Source organism: Cibotium barometz, chromosome 20 (assembly GCF_041138505.1).
Source record: "Cibotium barometz isolate CiBa-2024 chromosome 20, ASM4113850v1, whole genome shotgun sequence".
NCBI lineage: Eukaryota > Viridiplantae > Streptophyta > Polypodiopsida > Cyatheales > Cibotiaceae > Cibotium > Cibotium barometz.
The window spans coordinates 40,790,445-40,810,254 of NC_141065.1; the positions used below are offsets into that span (position 1 = coordinate 40,790,445).

The 19,810-nt window shown below is 44.8% G+C and overlaps 1 protein-coding gene across 1 annotated transcript in view; it reads right to left on the reverse strand.

The window, feature by feature from the left end:
• The window catches only part of LOC147627876 (EXS (ERD1/XPR1/SYG1) family protein), a 48,238-nt gene that overhangs the window by 4,726 nt on the left and 23,702 nt on the right, over positions 1-19,810 (reverse strand). The window contains exons 6-8 of the mRNA XM_086814851.1: positions 19,669-19,722; positions 1,301-1,348; positions 582-732 (exon numbers count right to left, since the gene is read on the reverse strand). Coding sequence (XP_086670977.1) covers positions 582-732; positions 1,301-1,348; positions 19,669-19,722 — 253 coding nt within the window. The remainder of the gene's footprint in view (positions 1-581; positions 733-1,300; positions 1,349-19,668; positions 19,723-19,810) is intronic.

The window sequence follows — 19,810 nt, forward strand, 5'->3', positions numbered from 1 at the left end:
TGTTCAAGAGTGGCCACATGGTTAACATGGCTACTGGCATGAAACCAAATAGGCTAAGGTTGGCACTATGTGCAACCAAAAAGACTAAGGTCGGCACTAAGGATAGAGATCTTCTTAAGACATTTCGTCCTTGGGTTACAGGAACCTAATGACTAGCACCCAAACAATCATTAGGGGTTTGAAAAGCTACAGTGAGAGCTATGATCTCTCATTTAGTCAATTTGTGAACTTTAAATGATCACATACGTGCAAACCTGATATGCCATAACACGAAGGCATTAAGTTGAGAAAGTGCTAGAGCTTAGCTGGCTCTTTCTCATCCATGCAACTAGCTTCATATGGAAATACGCTGCACTCATTAACATCTTGAGTTTATCTCTTTCAATGACCTCACACCAGCCTGGTGCTAAAAAAAATCACACGCTTTCAATTGTCAAGAGAAGCTCAAGAACACGTAAAGTAGTCTACGATAGATATCCAAGTGACCCAACACAAACCAAAAGAAAAATGGACTTCAAAAATAATTGTTATACTAAATGCAGCTTGTTGCATGCTAAAAAGAGCTAGCATATACTTCTTACCATTGAAGATGCAGGACTTGTCTCTAGTGTCACTGTATTGACGAAGGCATTGAAAAAACCGGCACAAGTAAGGAAGGGCTAATATACGGGGGATCCAGACAGAATGGCTTCCACATGTGGAATCAGCATCAAACCATGATAGTGTGGCAACCTGTCAAGACCAAATAGAATCACTGGACGTCAACATCTAGAAGTGCACTTCTAAATCCCAAGACCTTTAAGAATATAAACTCTTAATGGAGGCAGGATATTTGTATTCCTGCATAAGGAGATGTGGATGCCAGTCTTCAAGGAAAGAACTCCAACCTAAATGCTGCACGACATACTGTCATACATATACAACAGAATCTTTCATAGTTTCCCAGCTACCTTCTTACAATATTTGGATAATCCTGTCAAATGTAGCATCCACACTAGACTCCCCATCAGCAATCCACTTGTCAGGTTTTTGTTTGTCGTTATGTCCGATTCTACAGGCATCCCTCCTAACCTCAGAGACACCCATCGTCACTTGAAGACAGGGTATGTCTTGTCAAGAATAAAACGATCAGCCACTGGCTTTAGGTTAGCAAACGGTCTAGTATGGCACTAATCCTAAAGATCTCATGGATGTGTATCATTAGCTTCTACTTTCAAAACTCACTTACAACAAACATAAATTGATGAGGTATTTCTCGAAATCACAGATACACACACAACATACAATGTAATTTGATCACCTGCCCGTGAAACATCCTACAGGTTGCTCGCTCCAGATCAGAGAGAACCTGCAAGACAAAAACTTCCCTACTTAGGTCCTGAAAGGATATGTAGGTCCTATGTCTTTGTTCAGGCTATGAATGGCAATGAAGTCTTCTGTCCAAATTAACAAGACAAGTTTAGTTAAATATAATTAGGGGGAGGAAGATATACTCCTTAGTTTCACTTATTTTTATTCATGTATGATCTTAGGTGGGCAGAGGAGAAATCAGGTCAAAAAACATGGCATCCCCTCCCACAAAAGGAGCATCCACTTCAGAAGTTTCTTAGTTGGCTCCAAGACCATGTTATCCACCTCTTTTGAATCAAGGTTGTGTTGTTCATGGGTCATGATCCTTTAAAATTCTTCATTGTTGAGTCGCCTTAAATCATTGCTTATATTGCCAACCAAATGTGCTTCTCATTTAGCTTCATAAAATTGAAAGAAATCCTGCAGTTGCTAGTCACTGGTAATAAAAAACAAAAATTCCAACAAATTACTGGATATCAATGATCCACCCTCATATTGTAATGACCAAGCTTCAGCCAGCTCATGTATGAGGAAAAGCCATGATTGAGCAGCCCGAGCATCTGGCACCGCATGTCCACATGAGATGGTGGCCTACGAGGCCATATGGTGTAGAGACATAGGCCATATTTGTAACAACATTTTGTTGATATGGACAGAGAAAGGGTAAGCATAGGTGAGAAGGAGAGAGAGGATAGCCGGGTCTTGTGAGAAAAAAGTCTTGATGTGTGCAATAGCAAGTTGCCGGTCATGGAGTCAAGAATCTGATGTTGCATAGTGGGAATTCGAAGCTAGGCCATGGAGTCAAGAATCTGATGTTGCATAGTGAGAATTCGAAGCTAGGCTGACTATTCTGGAGCTCACTATTGTCTTTTACTTAATGGTTCAGTCTCGGGAGTGCTCATTCATATTATGATGTGCCAATGTGTTCACTTAACACCGTTGAGTCTTTATTTCACATTGTTTAAGCATGTAAATGAGCACTAACTATAGTTCACACAAACGTGTTTTCTTGCAACATTAATGGTCCCGACCCATAACCGGCTGTACTTCGGCTCGTTCTGACTAATCTCCGGAGCATCCCCTGTTGTACAGACAGGTATTGGGCACGTCCTGCCAACTTATTTTGTTGGGCACAATCGTACAACTCAGCTCATAAAGGCCAGCTACATGGCCCAAAACCACCTAAGTGTCGAGTCTTGGCCAGACAGTGACACTTTTGCTGATCCTCTTGGAGATTTAGGAGCGTTCAAGAAGATCAAGAATTTCAAGAAGGACAAGGCAATGGTGGAGAACAGCTAAAGCTGCAAGATAGAAGGCAAGAAGACCAAAGAGAACCTCAGCCAGTAGCAATGGCACTGAAGTTCCCACTACGTTTAAAGGGAAGAGGGATGAAGATCCGGATGCCCATGTTTTCTTTTTGGAAACCACACTCTTGGCCACCAAAGCTCCTGTAGCTCAAAAGATAAGAGTTCTTTGCAACAACGCTGGGTCGTAAAGCAACCAATTGGTATGCGCAACATGGTCGGACCACTTCTAGACATTTAGTGAGCTCAAGAATGCTTTCCTGAAGAGATTCTGAAAGGACAAGACCACCACGGAAGTGATGGACAAGCTACAAAGACTAACCAAGAAGAAGAGGCTTACTGAAGACCATGCGACGGAGTTTAGAGCACTCTTAATGAGATGGGATCAAGCAAACATACCAGCAGCAGCTACTCTCAGCCAATGGTTTGCAGATGACGCTCCAGATAGTAGTGGCTTCGTTTGATCTACAAACCCTTTCATTTGAGCAAGTGGTGGCACAAGCAATGAGAGAAGAAATAATCCTTAGGAAGAGCAAGAAAGAGCCCAAGAAGAAGAAGTTCAAGGAAGAAAACGAGAGGGAAGAAGAGTCTTTAGTGTCGCAGTCTAGTGAAGATACTTCTAACTCCGACCATAGTGGTTGCGTACTTAAGGTACGGTACAGAATGGTACGCGTATGAGTACGTAAAGTACGCATCAAGATAAGTACTTTAAGTACGTTCACTTTTTTAAAATAATGTATATATAATTAAAATATATATATATTATAAACCACTCATAATTCAGCAACATTGGTACACAAAATTACACAAAAAACATTTAAAATTCAAACATCTATGCTCTGTAAATGTTAAATGAGCTGCGAGCATACAACATGAAGTCCTGCTGAATCTGAAATCCTAGTACAAACGCCAATAGCCATATGACCAGCACAAAATAATATGGCATCATACATGTTTGATCATAAATCATGAAAGTACAAGGCTAGCCGCTAGTAGCTACAAGTTGAATTCGTGACTAGTCATTAGTCACTACTGAAATGAATACTGATATGCTAAGTACTAACTAGTAAGAGCGACCAATCACCACAAGGCCACTAGCTAATAAATCAAGTCTCATGAATCACCACTCACTCATCATCATCCAAGCCTGAAGATGAGGATGATGAGTTGTCTCCATCTGCGAGGAGATTCCCATCAAAATCATATAGCGGGTCTAGCTCCACCACATCACCTGGTACATCAGTATCCAGTATGTCCTCAACAATGGTAGTGTCCAAGTCCCTCCTCTGGAAGAGTCTGCATCTAGTGCTCTGAATCGCCTCTGCCGATCGCTTTGGCGGCTCTCCCTCTCAAATGTGCACCATGAGTATACACCCTGGTACCTTTAGAGGTGAAAGGACGACTCTGTTGAGCTAAAGAAGTGAGAGAAGTGGTCGTGAGAGCTCGAGACTGAGCTCGAATGACTTGATTATCAATGCCTTCCAGCTCTTTGCAAAGCTATCTATATATCTCCTACTCATCACGTAATATGTTGCTCTCCTCGGCATGCTACTGTTTGCAACGCTCGAGCTCCTCAACATCAACCTACATACCGTGTAGTCATTTTAAACTTTTTTTTAAGTACGGCTATGGAAAGCATGGTACCGGTACAGTACGTATTGAAAGTACCGAACGGATGAGTACGAGTATGGAATGCAACTATGACTCCGACTCCAATTCAGATTCGAATGCCAATGAAAAACATAAGCCCCAGAAGAAGAAGAAGGACAAGAAGCAAGCAGTGGATGTTTTAGAAGAACTGAAGGCCGCCCTAGCCAAGATTGTTGGAGGTCACGCAAGAAAGGGCGGATCCTCCCTAGCCAAGAATACCAGAGGACACGCAAGAAAGAGCGGATCCGGACTGAGATAGGACGTCTGGTGTACCAAATATAAGAACTATGGTCATACTAAGGAGGAGTGCCAGCTCCCTTCTGCTCAACCGTGTGCCATTTGCAACAAAACCAACCATACCAATGATAAATGCTACTACGACACCACGAACAAGAATCCTAGAATAGCAGAGAGGCAGCATCATTAGCAACAGTCACTGGCTGTCAGTAAGGTAGCCACCGTACCTCAAAATAATCGTTGGTATGGAAGAGGAAGAGAAGCAAGTTTTGGTCAAAGAGGAGCATGATTGACTTGCTAATACGGCAACACACTTGGCCACAGACAAACACCAGCAAGAGTTGCAAGACAAGAGAGCAAAGAGATGCACTTCCAAGAGGACCTGATCCCACTACGAATGGATGCCATATGTCACAAGACGGAAGTGTGCTTACACTAATTAAAGACTGAATTCTTCATCAAACATGAAACACATCTCTGATATAACATAGCAAGGCATCCACATGAAAACTCTTCACAAAACTGTAGTGATGCCACAGCATTAAGAATCAGAAGATGCATCCCCCCCACCTCCCCCCCCCGGAAGGTAAATTCTATTGCCTTAAGGGAGTATTCTTATACAAGTACATTGAACGGATAGTCTTGGCCCAGCCATGCACCGCTATTTCTTCCAAAAACTTTGAATGAAAACAAATCAATCAATCAGCTAGCTTGCAAGTAGCCCTGCTACCACATGCAACAAGGTGCCCAACACGACCCTCAAAGATTGCCCAAGAGATGGAAGCCCACCTTCCCAAGATCCAACTATCCAATAGCTGATTACCACCTTAGGCAAGTGCCTAGCACTTCCCAAGAGTCTTCCCGCTTGATTCTTCACAAAAAACACCATCAGCAAGTACAAGACTTCTTCTTCTTCACCTCCAGGCTTCGATAATATCCTTCTCTTGTGGTTTCACGCCAGAAAAGGGCACAAATCAGGTTCAGCAGCAGTCTGGCAGCAATAGAGAAATCCCAGGCATAGCAAATGTGTAGAGAAGAGGCTGAAATAGCAGCTCTAATGCTGCCACACAACTTTGGGCTGCCTAGAAAGGGCTGAAAGCAGGTCGTACAACAGTAGATATGCCAGGAGGGGGGGGCTGAAATTAGGTTGTACTGTTGTACAGCTATTGGGGTGCCAAAAGGGGGGCTGAAAACAGGGCGCCTAGCTGAGAGGAGCGCCAGGAGAGGGCTGAAATATCGCACCCAGCCATGCTATGTTATATCAGAGATGTGTTTCTTGATTCATGGCTATGTAAATTAACCATGCTTGATGAAGAATTCAGTCTTTAATTAGTGTAAGCGCACTAGCGGAAGCATGAGTATTTTGCACCCACTGAGTCCATCTTGTGACACCATACTTGGGAGATTGGCCCCCAAGAGTGTTGACAGTAACAAGGCCGCAATAAGGACCTGTGAAGGAATTGGCAGATAAGATATCTGATCCGGAAAATAAACTCAAGCCAGAGCAATGGGTGGGACAAACAAAGGGTCCATGAACAAGTCACCAAGCTTGTCAAGAACGCACAAGGAGATTTAGACAATGCATGAAACCCACGCCCACAAGAGCAGGTTGAGGACAGTCCTGACAGGACCAATCTGGCCAGGAAAGAGAGGAAATTGATGCAGCAAGAAGCCACAAGGCAATATGGATGTGCAAAATGAAAGGTTGCAAAAGAGAGAGCATAAAGCAACCCAAAACAAGAAAGCTTGCAAGAAAATCTGAATGTGAACGAGGAGCAAGACATGAATGGAATCCTGACACAAAACGGACAGGGAAAAGAACAACAAAAGGCGCAAGGAGAGCCAAGCAAGAAAGACAAGAAGTCAAGAACATGAATTAATGAAAGTGGAGCAGGATATGAGTTATGGGAAGCATAATAAAGCTCATTGGTGCAACAGACCAGAAAATAGTGCCCACAGAGAAGCTGGTGGAATTGCCAAGCTTTGGTGCTAGAGCCCCTGACATGGACTGCACGAGTGTGGACAAAATGCAGCACTGCAACATAGCAGTATAGTCAGGATAAGAGGGCAATCGGTGTCCCAAGTAATCCTAGATAGAGGGTATGCTGTCAACATATTGTCAGATAGCCTACCCACAAAGTTGGGAATCGTAGCAATGCAACCAATCCCATTCCAAGTCCGGAATCCGGATGGCCAACTAGAGAAGAGTCCGGCCAATCTGCATTGTCCAAAGCAGTCACAAGAAACGTTTCACGGTTTCTGCATTGTCCAAAGCAGTCACAAGAAACGTTTCATGGTTTTGATTTTTTTTGGTCCCTTGAAAAAGGAAAAGGGGAAAAGGGGAGGAAGTGAAGAAGGGAGGAAAGAGAAGAAGAAGAAAAGGAGGGAGAGGAAGAGGAGACGGAGAGGGCCTATGGGCACTCAAGTTGCTACTAAAGGGAAAAAAAAAGTTTTTAAAAATGTGAAAAAAAAAAGTTTCTTTTTTCAAAACCTCCCTTGCCAAGAGCTTTTGAGGTTTCTTAGAAACATTTCGCTTCAAAACATTTCACAGGTTTCAAAGCAAAGAAACGCGTTTTTTGCAAGTATGGTCCGAGGAGAAGAGATTGAGATAGCATGATGCGTGATCCCTGTGGTATTCATTGTGTTGAAGATGACAAAGATATCGAGAGCTTACCCCATGCTGTTGGAAGGCCGTGACGTAAGAGCGGTAAGATCAAGCACAACTGGGAAACAGATTGGATTAAGGAAAATGGAAAGTCAAGAGTGTCAGTGGTGGGCAGCCAAGGACAAGTTGAATCTCTACATGCAGAAGGATTAAACAACTTGGAAGGAGTAGAGGATGATGAGGAAGAGCACATCCTGAGGGAGAACCCAGACTTGCTCTCATTATTTAAAGTGGATGTGGAACGGATCATCCGGAGGTATGATCCAGAGATCTTGACAATACAACTGAAAAAGCTGCCTACTCCAGAAAGTATAGAAGGAGAAACTGAAGACACTGGGGGATGGCATGAGGATCTGTCATCAGAGCAGGACAAAACAATGTCGAAGTGCCAAAAGATGCATTGACAGAGATTAATCTCAGTGATAATCAGAAGCCACCCATAGTCATAGTCACTGCCAAACTGAGTCAGAATTTGAAGGAAGAACTGCAAAAATTGTTTACTTCATATAAGGATGTGTTTGCATGGAGTTATACAGACAAGAAAGGAATTGACCCAAGCTTTATCAATATAAGATCAATCTGAAGGACAACGCAATTGCTATCAGACAAAGCAGATACAAGATGAATCCAAACTGTACAAAGCAAGTCAAGGAAAAAATAGACAAGTTGCTAAGAGTTGGATCCTGTGGACAAAGCAGAATGGCTATCACCAATAGTTAGTCCCGAAAACGAATGGGAAGCTTGGAGTCCATATAAACTACAGAAAACTCAATGTAGCTATAATTGCTTTTATCCATTTTCTCTTCCTTTTACAGATTCCTTGCTGGTTGCTGTGGCAAGACATGAGATATACTCATTTCTAAATGGATTCAATGGGTACAATCAAGTTCGGATGGCCACGAAGGACAAGGAAAAAACAGCCTTTAACAGAATTGTGAGCATTTGCTTCAAATGAATGCCATTTGGACCCCTAGGCAACCTCGGTGGCCTGGGCTTCCATCTCCCAGCCGTTGCTCCCCCCAAAAACCTGCCAGAGGAGATATCTATGACAAGGTGCCACCACACCCTATATATGGCTCTTTGACTTCCCATGCTCTAGCATATGGGATAATCCACTACTTCCAATCATGCGACAACCCGAGAATAGCTACAAGAATTGCCAACTCCAATACTAGGTCTAGAGGAAGTTGGTGATGGTTGGTTGGCGAGGGAGGGGTTGGGGTGGTTGGAGCCAAAGCTCTCTCAAGAAAGTATCCTTGTGTCTGCAAAGCTCGAGCAGGAAGGGACCTTGTACAAGATTTCATGAATCATCCTCTGGAATGTGGCTAGTGCATTCTTGAGCGGGCGGTGTGCGTGCTGCTGTTGTATGACTTTGACCTGGTATCAAAGCTTGAGCTTGTGTGGTCCTGGGCGGCCCTAGCCTCTATTGATCAAGGTGCTCAAATTGAAGGAGGGTGTTGGAAGTGGCAATTCTTGTGGCTACTCTCCGGTCGTCGCATGTTCCTCTCGGCCATATTCATTAGCCCTATGCTTGATATACTAGAGAGTGGTATACTATATCTATTGGAGACTGATGCTCCTCTCATGTTCCATGTTCCTGGTATTCCATGATGAGCTTTCCATTGACAGTTTTGTATTACTCCAGTAAGATAGTTTTGATTTGTTCTAATTTATTTTCTGTTCCATGATCAGATATGCCATGGACATTATTGTATCGCTTAGGTCTCATATGCCCATTAGGTCTGAGCTTAGCCTGATCCTGCAACCCTACTACTGTCAATTGGTATCAGAGCATGGGTGAACCAAGTTAGATTATCTTCTCTACATTTACTTTTTTGATGCCACCATTAGATTGTATGTTTTCTTTTGTCTGCCTCCCGATGCTTCAATCTACGTTCCTCAGCATAGCCGCCTCGCCCACCTGCCGATTGATCCATCTGTGTCGGTGCTTTGCCATCTTTCCTCTGCCCATGTGGTGGCTCTAGTGCCAGCCCAACCGCTGCTGCCACCAGTCTTCTTGCTCCACTCCACTTGACCGACGCCTCTACTTCCCAGTAAGCTACCTTCACCAGTGCTACTCCTGCTCCGCTCCACTCGACCGACGCCTCTACTACCCAGTAAGCTACCTTCACCAGTGCTACTCCTGCTCCGCTCCACCTGGCCCTCTAGGAGGAGGGAGGCACACCGCGGGGGGGGGGGCTGGGGGGGGGGGGGGGGGGGGGCAAGAAATCTGGCGATGCTGCTCCGTGCCTCGCACAGTGCCTGCTGCCTCGAGACCTGCATTGCTGACACTTTCTCTGCTCGTTGCCGCCCACAAATGACCATCTGCAGCCACCCCTGTTGTGGCTGCCTTCTGCTCCTACTGCTGCACCACCTACAGCGCCACTCAACTCTGCCTCTGCCTATTGCACTATTCGCCTCAGCTAGCAGCACCTGCAAAATGTCACGTCAGTAGCACCTGCTGGGCTTTTCAAAACCAGATAGAAATCATAACATTTGAGCTCTTGCAATTACAAAAATTCGGGGCTTTCAAAAAACGAGGAAAATTGGCCAAATTGAAGCTTCTGCAAACATTAAAAAATGGGGGTTTTCTCATATAGAAATTCTTTAGCATGAAAATGAAAGAATCTCAAACTCTGCAAGAACATCTAAGCAATCTAGGTTCAGTCCTTCAACAACTCGCTGCCCTAAAAGTGCAAGTAGACGAAGATGCCTTAAAGGTGGTTCTTCTATCCGACATTGAAGAAATCCCTAAGTATGTAGAGACACTTCCCATATTCAGAGTGGCTCGGGAAATGACATATGACGAGATGATTGCTGTCATCATAGATGGGGATCGGCGTCTCAAAGGAGCAAGATGTGGTTGAAGTAGATGAAAAAGCCTTTATCTCCAAGATGAAAGGCAAAAGCAAACCAAGCAGGACCAGAAAGGGTACTCATTGCAAAAAGCATGGACACTCAGAAGATAGGTTCTTCAGACGGATGGCCAAAACAAGCTGAAGAGCATGCAAATCTAGTGGCAGAAGAAGAAGAAGATGATGAAGATGTATGCACCTGAGAAAGTCCTCACAGCGATGGCAAATCCTTCTCTTGATAAGGAAGATTACGACATTTTGCATGAGTCAAAGGCTCTGTGCCTACATAGTTCCCTAGAATATGATAAATAATCCTTGTTTGTGTGTTGTAAACCTTGTTTCTATAAAAGGCTCCATTTTTCCACTTATCCCTACTTAGAGCTAGGGGATTGTCTTTGGGTAGACTGATGTAGGCAGTCATGTGTAGTCAAGCTCTTCTATCAGTCATGATGGGAGGGTTTCAGGTCTTGGCACACTTTGGTCTTTTGTATCACATGTTGCACTTTAGAGCCCAAATCACCATGGATATTGAAGGTCTTCTCAAGCATCTCCCCCTTCGCTCTGAAGGGGGGTTTGTTGGGTTTCAGAGCCTTGTGTGTGTCGATGTATGTGAACACTCCCTATGAGTGTTAGCATGTATGTGTGTGTGAATCCACTCGTATATAGGGTGGATAAATGTGAGCCTATGAGGTAGATGAACCTCAAGGCTATAAACCAATGTACTTGGTGAAGGCTAGGATCTCTCAATCTAATCATCATTGATTCGTCCAACATCTCCTCTCTCTCTTTGAGCTTTGTCACATCTGATATCTTTATGTCTCATGCCATGAGGATTGCCATTGGTCAGCTCCAAGTTTCATCCCATTCCCTAGAGATTGAGCCTGCAATGCCATGAGGATCACCATTTGTCAGCTCCAAGTTTCATCCCATTCCCTAGAGATTGAGGCTGCCAGAGCAGCAAGGACCCAGGAAGGACAGGATTTGCAGATTATGCAGCAGAGAGGCAGAGTCTGAGGAGCATTATATGTGCAGATGCTCAGTCTACTATGGAATCTGAGGAACATTATGTATGCCGATGCTGAATGAAGATACCCAGGGAGGACAGGATTTGCAGATTATGCAGCAGAGAGGTGGAGTCTGAGAAGCATTATGTATGCCGATGCTCAGTCTACTATGAGATTAGAGGAAGATACCATTGCCTTTTTAGAGAGAGGTTCAGTCCTATTAGCCACACCAGAGATGCATGGGCTTTTTCTTGTTGGAGCTATGACGACACAGAGAGAGCCTCCTCAAAGCACAGACCTCACAAGCTAGTTCAGCCCAGCTCAGGATCACCAACTTCTTCCAGCCCCAACATGCTCAGACCAGGACAATATCCAAGAGCATAGGGGTTACTCTACCACGAGCCATAGTGCTCCGAGCTGCAAGACGACCTCGACCCCCTAGACCACAACCACCACCAGTCCATCAGGACCAAATCGATGTGATCCTTACACATCACCGACACACGATGGAGGCCTTTTCTACTCAGCCTCTCTTCACTATTTCAGATCTTGCGGCCACCCTCTTCTACCTGATGATGGATCTCCTCCATGGACCCCTCCCTTCCATAGATTTGGGATAGAGTGCATTATGATCATTCTTGTATACTTTATAGCATGCTCCCCTGTTTCATCTGTGCATTTACCTAGCACTTAGCTTCAGTTACTAGGTTTCTAGTTTCTAGTTTCAGTTTCAGTTTTGTTTTAGTTTTCCATGATACTTGTAATCATCTTTTGTCTCATAGGCCCATCGGGCCCTTGTAAGACGTAAATATAACTTTCGTTCTCTCTCTCATATCCCATCACTTATTGTACCCTATACCTAGCATAGTAGGATCTAGATTTTTTCATCTTGTATAATCTCAGGAGTCAGTGTAAGATCTTAACTTTCAGTTTTCAGTTTTAGTTTACTGTTGCTTTTTCTTATTTCATCCATGACGAGATTTCATGGACACTATGTACACATCATTTTGGTCTCATAGACCCTTTGGGCCTTTTGAAGACGTTAATATAACTTTCTTCCTTTTTCTCTATGACCCCATGTACCAAGAGATCGACATTGAGGGCACAGACCTCGAGCGTACATCACACAGAAAACAACGACCCGCACCTATGGGAAGCATTTCCTGGCCTCATGGACTAGCCATCTACATGGCTTAGCCCAATGGCCCAACTCCATCTCTTTCGCACGCTACCCCTTCGCACATGGAGCCAGTACAGTGGACTACCTGATGGGCTCTTCATCCCGGACATAACCATCTCACCTTACCCTATTTTCATAGCCGACCATGCAAACCTAGCCTTTGCGAGTACACCACCCAGCCCCCTGTTCTGCCGCACCACCGCCACCCGAGATACCACTTCACCAAAGAGACCTCTCCCATATACTCCAACCACATTTACCGCACCCTCTGACCTCAACCCCCACACCCCACTTGATGAGCTCACCACACAGCTCGCAACCACCCTCTACACATCTGCCCCGCAGCCGCCTTCCCACCATCAGATCGGGGGAATCATGGCATTATATGAGTCGGTTGTAGGGCAGGTGAGATGCCTAGGAGGATTATCCAAGGAGATATCGGAGTAAAGCAAGGATGCCCACTATCTCCCACTCTCTTTGGCCTCTACATCAACGAGATTTCGGCCTTCATTGATAGAGGAAGGGGAGGAGGCGTATCACTAGGAAGCATCCTTGTATCCATACTACTTTATGCAGATGACATTGTGCTTATTGCAGATTCTCCACAGGCATCATGACACATTACAAGACTTTTGTGCACAACGAGATGTCACGGTACACCTTTGGAAAACCAAGGTTATGGTCTTCCACACATCCCCTCTTTTCACATCTCCACTGAGTTTCACCCATATGGGCAGCCTAGTGGAGATTGCACTCATATGTGTACTTGGGAGTCACTTTTACTGGACCAGTCTTCTCGATGAGCCATGGTACAGAGGTTAGACTAATGCGAGGGTATGCTTCTCTCGCTCCCATGGAGAGACAGTGCTTCCAGGCCCATTTCCAGGAGCCGAGGACCAAGATGTGGCTATTTGACACCTTGGTCACTCTAGCATTGATGCATGGAGCCCCCCTTTGGGCACTTGATCTTACAGCGGCCAAATGGCCAAAGATAGAGAGGCCTCAGGTATGATGCTCTCCCATATAATACACAACAAACCATCGGTCCCACAGATATTATCCTGGCAAAGTTTGCTGCAGCACCCATGGTAGTAGAGGCACATACATACATTCACAGGATCAGTGTCATGCCCCTATAACCAAATATGCACCTGGTACACGACACAAGGACTCAGGATGGATCGCCTCCCCCCACTCGAACTCCCCATTCATTAGGCTCTCTCAGGATGACAGGAACCTGGTGATCACATACGATTTATTGGGACTATACATACAAGATACCTCGATCACAACACATGAGCCACTCTCACACAAACGGCAGTACTACATGGAAACTTTCATGAGGTTTACAAAGGATGGTTTCATACTGAGGACCAGATATCTTGACACATACATATCACATGCCATGCGGATTCCAATGGGCCAAATGCGGGTATCATCACACTGCCTGAGAATAGAGACAGGGAGAGCCATGGAGATACCTCGTGCAGAGAGGATATGCACTTTGTGCCGGTGGGAGGTCGAGTCAGGGAGCACTTCATATGCAGGTGCAACGTATATTATGAGATTTGAGGGAGGTTCCACTGTCTCTTGAGAGAGGGGTTTGGACCCTTATCCACGATCATGGATTATCTAGATTAGCGGTGCCTAAGCCTCTTCCTACTAGAGCTTCATCGCGACAGAGACTCACTGATTAGGGAGTCGAGACCCCGTGCGAGACATCCACCCCGGCCCCAGGAGACCATCACTCAGTTCTTCTAACCACGAGAGGACACCACACCAGCCATGGATGACATACCCCACAACCCCAACAAACCACATATTCTGGAGTGCCTGACCCCCTGCCAAGCCCCATTTTGGTGCGACTCTAGACCACGCCACGACTCTACAGTGAGCGCTATGTCCCAGACTCCCTAGACCTCACCAGCAACACAGACATCAGCCCAAGCTTGAGGAGATCTTGGAGAGGCACAAAGCCACCTTCCCATGCCCGATGGAACTACATAGCCTTCTACATGCTAACCCCATGCTCGATATCCTTGATGGCCCCCTCCTCCTACCAGGGGGTTAGCTCCATAGATCATGATGGTCCCACTTTGTATCATATGGCTCGGATTTGACATTCCCAGTTCATAGCTCTAGTCTTTGTTTTCTTTGTACTTTTGGTCTCATAGACCCACTAGGCCTTTTGAAGACATTCAATATAACTTTCTTTCTTTCTTTCTTTATCTCTCCATGATGATAATGAGGATGGTGATCCTCCATGATGAGGATGACAATGATGATCCATAGTACATACATATCTACATTTACCTAGGGATTAGTGTTAGTTCTTTTTGTTATGTTGTCTTATACGGGAGGGACTTCATAGTTAGGACAGATCACCAAGCACTTAAATGGTTGCAAACCATGCCCAGTGCCCAATGGAGTGACATGCAGTCCACATGGAGTCAATTGTTCCAATAATTTGGGGGAATGATTGAATACGTCCCTAGCAAAAACCACCCCGTTGCCGACACTCTTAGTCGAAAAGGCGCAATCAAGACAATGCAAGAGTCCACTGTGCTGGAAATTCAAAACAAAGACTTGGACAATGTGAAGGCACGAAGGCACAGTATCCGGATTCGGAAGAGTTTGGGACTCAATATCAGTTCGCCTCAATTCAAAACCACGCTACTATAGTATACACGATGGTTGGTTGTTTTTCGAGAAAGGTCTTTGTGTACTCAAAGAAAAGTGTCAAGACCTTCTCCATGATGCCCATGATTCTCTTGTTGGAGGTCATAGGGGTATCAATAGTACTTGGAGAAGTTAGAGAGGTCATTCTATTGGCCTAACATGCGACGGGATATCTACCAACACGTCCAATCGTGTCACATATGTCAAAAGGTGCAAGTTCCTCATACAAAACAGGCAGGGTTACTTCAACCTTTACCTTTTCCTGAGGAGCCTTTCATGACATCATTATGGACTTCATATGTCCTCTTCCCGCCTCAGCTAGATCTAGAAACACACAATGTATGACAATTGTGGACAGATTCAGTAAGTTTTGCATACTCATTCCATGCAAGCAAACAGCCACAGCCGAGGACATAGCTCGCTTGTTCATTCGGTTCTAGTATCCCATTGGTGGTTTGCCATGGACTATCACATCAGATAGAGATCCCAAATTTACGTCCCATTTTTAGAAAGCATTGATTGACAATTTTGAGACTAAGTTGCAATTGTTCAACGCATTCCAATCAATTGGCATTTGACGTTCTCAAATCATACTACCATGACCAACAATCAAAATGGGAACAATATCTTCCTTTGGTTCACGCAATCCTAAATGATACTCACTCATCGAGTATTGACCGGACGCCATATGAGGCAGCATGTAGTCGCCAGTTCTCATCTCTTTTGACGAGATAGGTGTCACCATTTCTTGAGGCCAACAAAACCACCAAGATATTCTCGAAAATCATGGAGTCAGTTAAGGAGTGCCTTGCCAAGGCTCAGGAAGCATATACCCGCCAAGCAAACAAATCTAAGAGAGATGTCAACTTTAAGGAAGGGGATTGGGTATATCTCCGCATCATGAAACAACGGCTAAAGCAAGTGAACAAGTGTTGTTCCAAACTTTCATTCCGAAGTTTCGACCCATTTCCAGTCATTCAGAAGTTAAGTGATGTCTCTTTAAAGTTAAAGTTGTCGAAAAGTTAAACCATGCACAATGTCTTTCATGTTTCTTGGTTGAAGCCATATGTAGGTCTAGCACTGCAGGATATATCAGAACAGCAACAACCAGATATGATCGACGAAGTTGAAGTCATAGAGCTAGAGCAAATTCTCCTCCACAGATGGAAGCATGGATCCGGTCGAAGAATACGACAATTTTACACAAAGTTTAAAGACCAGGAAACCCATGAAGCAATATGGCTAGATGAAGAGTTCTTTCAAGAGTATCACCAGCTGTTGGCGGACACTTGGAAGCCCTGGCCGCCAAGTTAAGCAGGAGGGAACATCATGAGCACCCTGCACTGGGATACACAGTGACATACTGGCGTGATCATAAGTGCCACATTTGTACAAAAGTAGTACCTTTTTATAGGAATATTTGTCGTATGCCGTGACCTCATTGTGAGCCCTCAGTCCAGGGACAGTCAGGCACGAGCTACGTAGGTTAATCTCTGAGCCTTAGAGGTTAGTCAAGTGTCAGTCCTCTTAACCCACTTGGAGAATTCATCAGATAGTGCATGTAGAAGTCAGTCTTAGCATTAGGTTAGGCATTAGCAAGCATGTAGAAATTAGTAAGATCATCCATGGGCTTCATCTAGGCCTTGGAGGAGGGGCCTAGGCCATAGTCACAAGGAAACTCCGTTTCGCGGCCTATCGGATCGGTAAACTCCGTTTCCAATATCACCCGTTTCTCGTTTCCTTTGTGCTGTTTCTTGATGAAACTCTTAAGGTTGCATACAAAATATAACTATGTTGTTTCCAAGAAGCCGTTTCTTATCCGTTTCCATTTCCAAGATTAAGTTGTTTCCATTTCCGATAGCCTTGTCGTTCTTGTTCTGTTTCCCGTTTCATGTGACTATGGCCTAGGCAGCCAGTCGGCTGCCTTACTTTGCTCCTACCAGCAGTCGACTAGCTTTGAAGGCTCCCAAGTAGATGTCGGCCAGCATCAATGCTTACAAGTAGTGGTCGGCCAACATAAAAAGTGCTCATCATGCAGTCGGGTTGCAATAAAGCAGTCGGGCAGCATTAAACAATATTTTATTCCTTGCGCAACATTTTTAATAGCATTAAATGCTATGATTTGTCCATGTGCTGCTGGCCGACAGCTTATGCTAGCTGACCAGCAGCATATGAGCATATAAAAGCATGCGCTTCAGTCCCATACAAGTTATTCAGGTATTCAGCAAAGTTCAAACACCAGATAGTCATCCAATCGACTCCAGGCAACCAAGGAAGATCCTCTTCAACATTCAGCCAGCATATGTGCAGTCCTACAGCTATCTGGACTTGCATCAGTGGCCCGAAGAGTCTTCAGCAGAGCCTTGGATTTGGTGGATGCTCAGCCGACGTATGGTCTTCCTCGTCCTTGCGTTGGGCATTCATGTTGCGTGTTTACTCGAGCACTGTAAAGGGGGAAGGGGGCAGGGGGGGGGAGGTCGGGGATGCGCCTTCAATGGGTATTTGGGACCCAATACTGTGTCGTCTTCTTCATTCTCATTCTCTTCTCTCTCTCTACTCTCTAAATTCGATGCTAAAGATTCTCACCACATAAAGGTATAAAGAAGGCCCTGTTGTGCATTACCACAATCAAACTCAATGCATGCAACACCTCTCTTGAGGCAAAGGCTTCCAAGATCAAAGGAAGAGGTAGACAGACAGCCCATCATGTGGAATGATCTTATTAGAGATGACTTTGGTTGTCCCTAGGTGCTTCTAGTTATATGCAGTGACCAGGCTAGGACAGATGCCCACAGACAGTTGGCATATTGTGTCGTCTTCTTCATTCTCATTCTCTTCTCTCTCTCTACTCTCTAAATTGGATGCTAAAAATTCTCGCCACATAAAGGTATAAAGAAGGCCCTGTTGTGCGTTACCACCATCAAGATCAGTGCATGGAACACCTCTCTTGAGGCAGAGGCTTCTAAGATCAGAGGAAGAGGTAGACAGACAGCCCATCATGTGGAATGATATTATTAGAGATGACTTTGGTTGTCCCCTAGCTGCTTCTAGTTACATGCAGTGCCCACAGACAGTTGGATTTTGGAAGATTCTTCAAAGTCTTCCTACGGATCAAAGAGAGGCCTCCACTCAGCATCTCAGAGGGAGTCACAGGAGGATTGAACAGATTGACGGAGCATCTCTCATGAGAGGCTTACCAGCACATTCCATGATGAGTATCACCTAAAAAGCTGGGTGCTTTCTCCAAGACACGTGTACCACTATAGGTGCTAACCATGCCAGATTAGGATCAGGAGGGAGATTGTGTATTCTACACTACGCCAGGAGGATTAAACAGATTGACAGAGCATCTCTCATGAGTGGCTTACCAGCACATTCCATGAAGAGTATCACTCTAAAAAGCTGGGCGCTTTCTCCAAGACACTTGTACCGCCTTAGGTAATAGCGATGCCAGATCAGGATCACGAGGGAGATTGTGTATTCTACACTATGCTGGCACAATGGAGATTGATGAGATGCATTACTCGGGAGTTTATTCCCGACATTGTCATCTGTCCTGTGAGAGTGGTGGGTCGCTCACGGAGGCATTGGTCTATTGACCCCCTCCGTGATTCTGTGACTCAAGGATCTTGGTGCCTTTGGTTGTATGGTAGATGCCCAATAAATTTCTTCATTGGGATCTTGGTGAGTGGGAATGGATTGATGCAGATAACCCTTTGAAGAGTTTGCCTTTCGTTGGTTACACTGTACAGAATGCTAGATTGTTGCTACTTGGGCAGATTCAGAGGATTCCTAACCCTCTGGATACACTGGGAAAGCATTGGGATTACTCCATTTAGTCAGCACAGATTATGGCATTGACTTTGGCACACTTATGGGAGGAACCAGATATCACATTTCTTCTGGCTGTTTTGACATGGCGGACTTCTTGTTAATCAATGGAGAGCTATCTTTGGTGCGGACCCACCTTGCCCTAGATGTTTGATAGCTTTTGAGACTATACAACATTCTATTTGGGGCTGCAAAGTTGCTCAGAGGATCTAGAGCCCTATAGCTTAACTTATAGGCGGATTGAGGAGAGGCAATCTACATTACTTGCAGCTCTATTGCTTGGCTTGCTCAGTCTCAACCACAGATTTTCATTGAGGGCGACGACCATGACACTGGCATTATGATTGACATAGGACTGGTCTAGAAGTGCACACTACATTATATTCCTCGATCACACTACACATCACCCTTGGGGAGGCTTGACACCATTTGGGAGATTAAGGCCAGCATCACAGCCTGACATATATTAAAAGCCAGATGCACAGAGGTGATTGAGGGCATTCAGATTTATGACACCTAGTGCATTGTAATATTTCAGGAGATATCATCCACACTCTTATGGCCACTTGGGCTCCTATACAAGGCCCGTCCAGATCAGTGCAAGCAAAGTGCACTATCTTCATGAGAGTGGGATCACGAGATCATCTTCTCATTGCCTCCCTCTGCACTTTCTTGGCATCACCACGCCCCTTATTGGCTGCGGCTATCTTACACTCTATGATGAGGATCTCCAGCTTTCAGCTGTGATTTTGTATTTGTCGTCTCTTTTTTTTTTCTTTTTTGTTTTTGGTGTGGAGGGGGGGGGTTGGTTTGGTTTGGTTTGTGGAAAGAAGAGGATTCAGTCCAAGGATAGTGTAATCTAGCTCATTATTGTAGGCTAGAACAACTGAAAACCCAAAAAGTTAGCTCTTACTTTAGCCATGGACGTGAGGACATCCGCCACAAAAAAGTCTGCAAATGATATTGGCTGCAAAGACATTACAAGATTTCATTAGACCACGTTGCAACAGAGTACAAGACTAACTTCTGGACAAAAGTATTGGCAGCCAAATTCA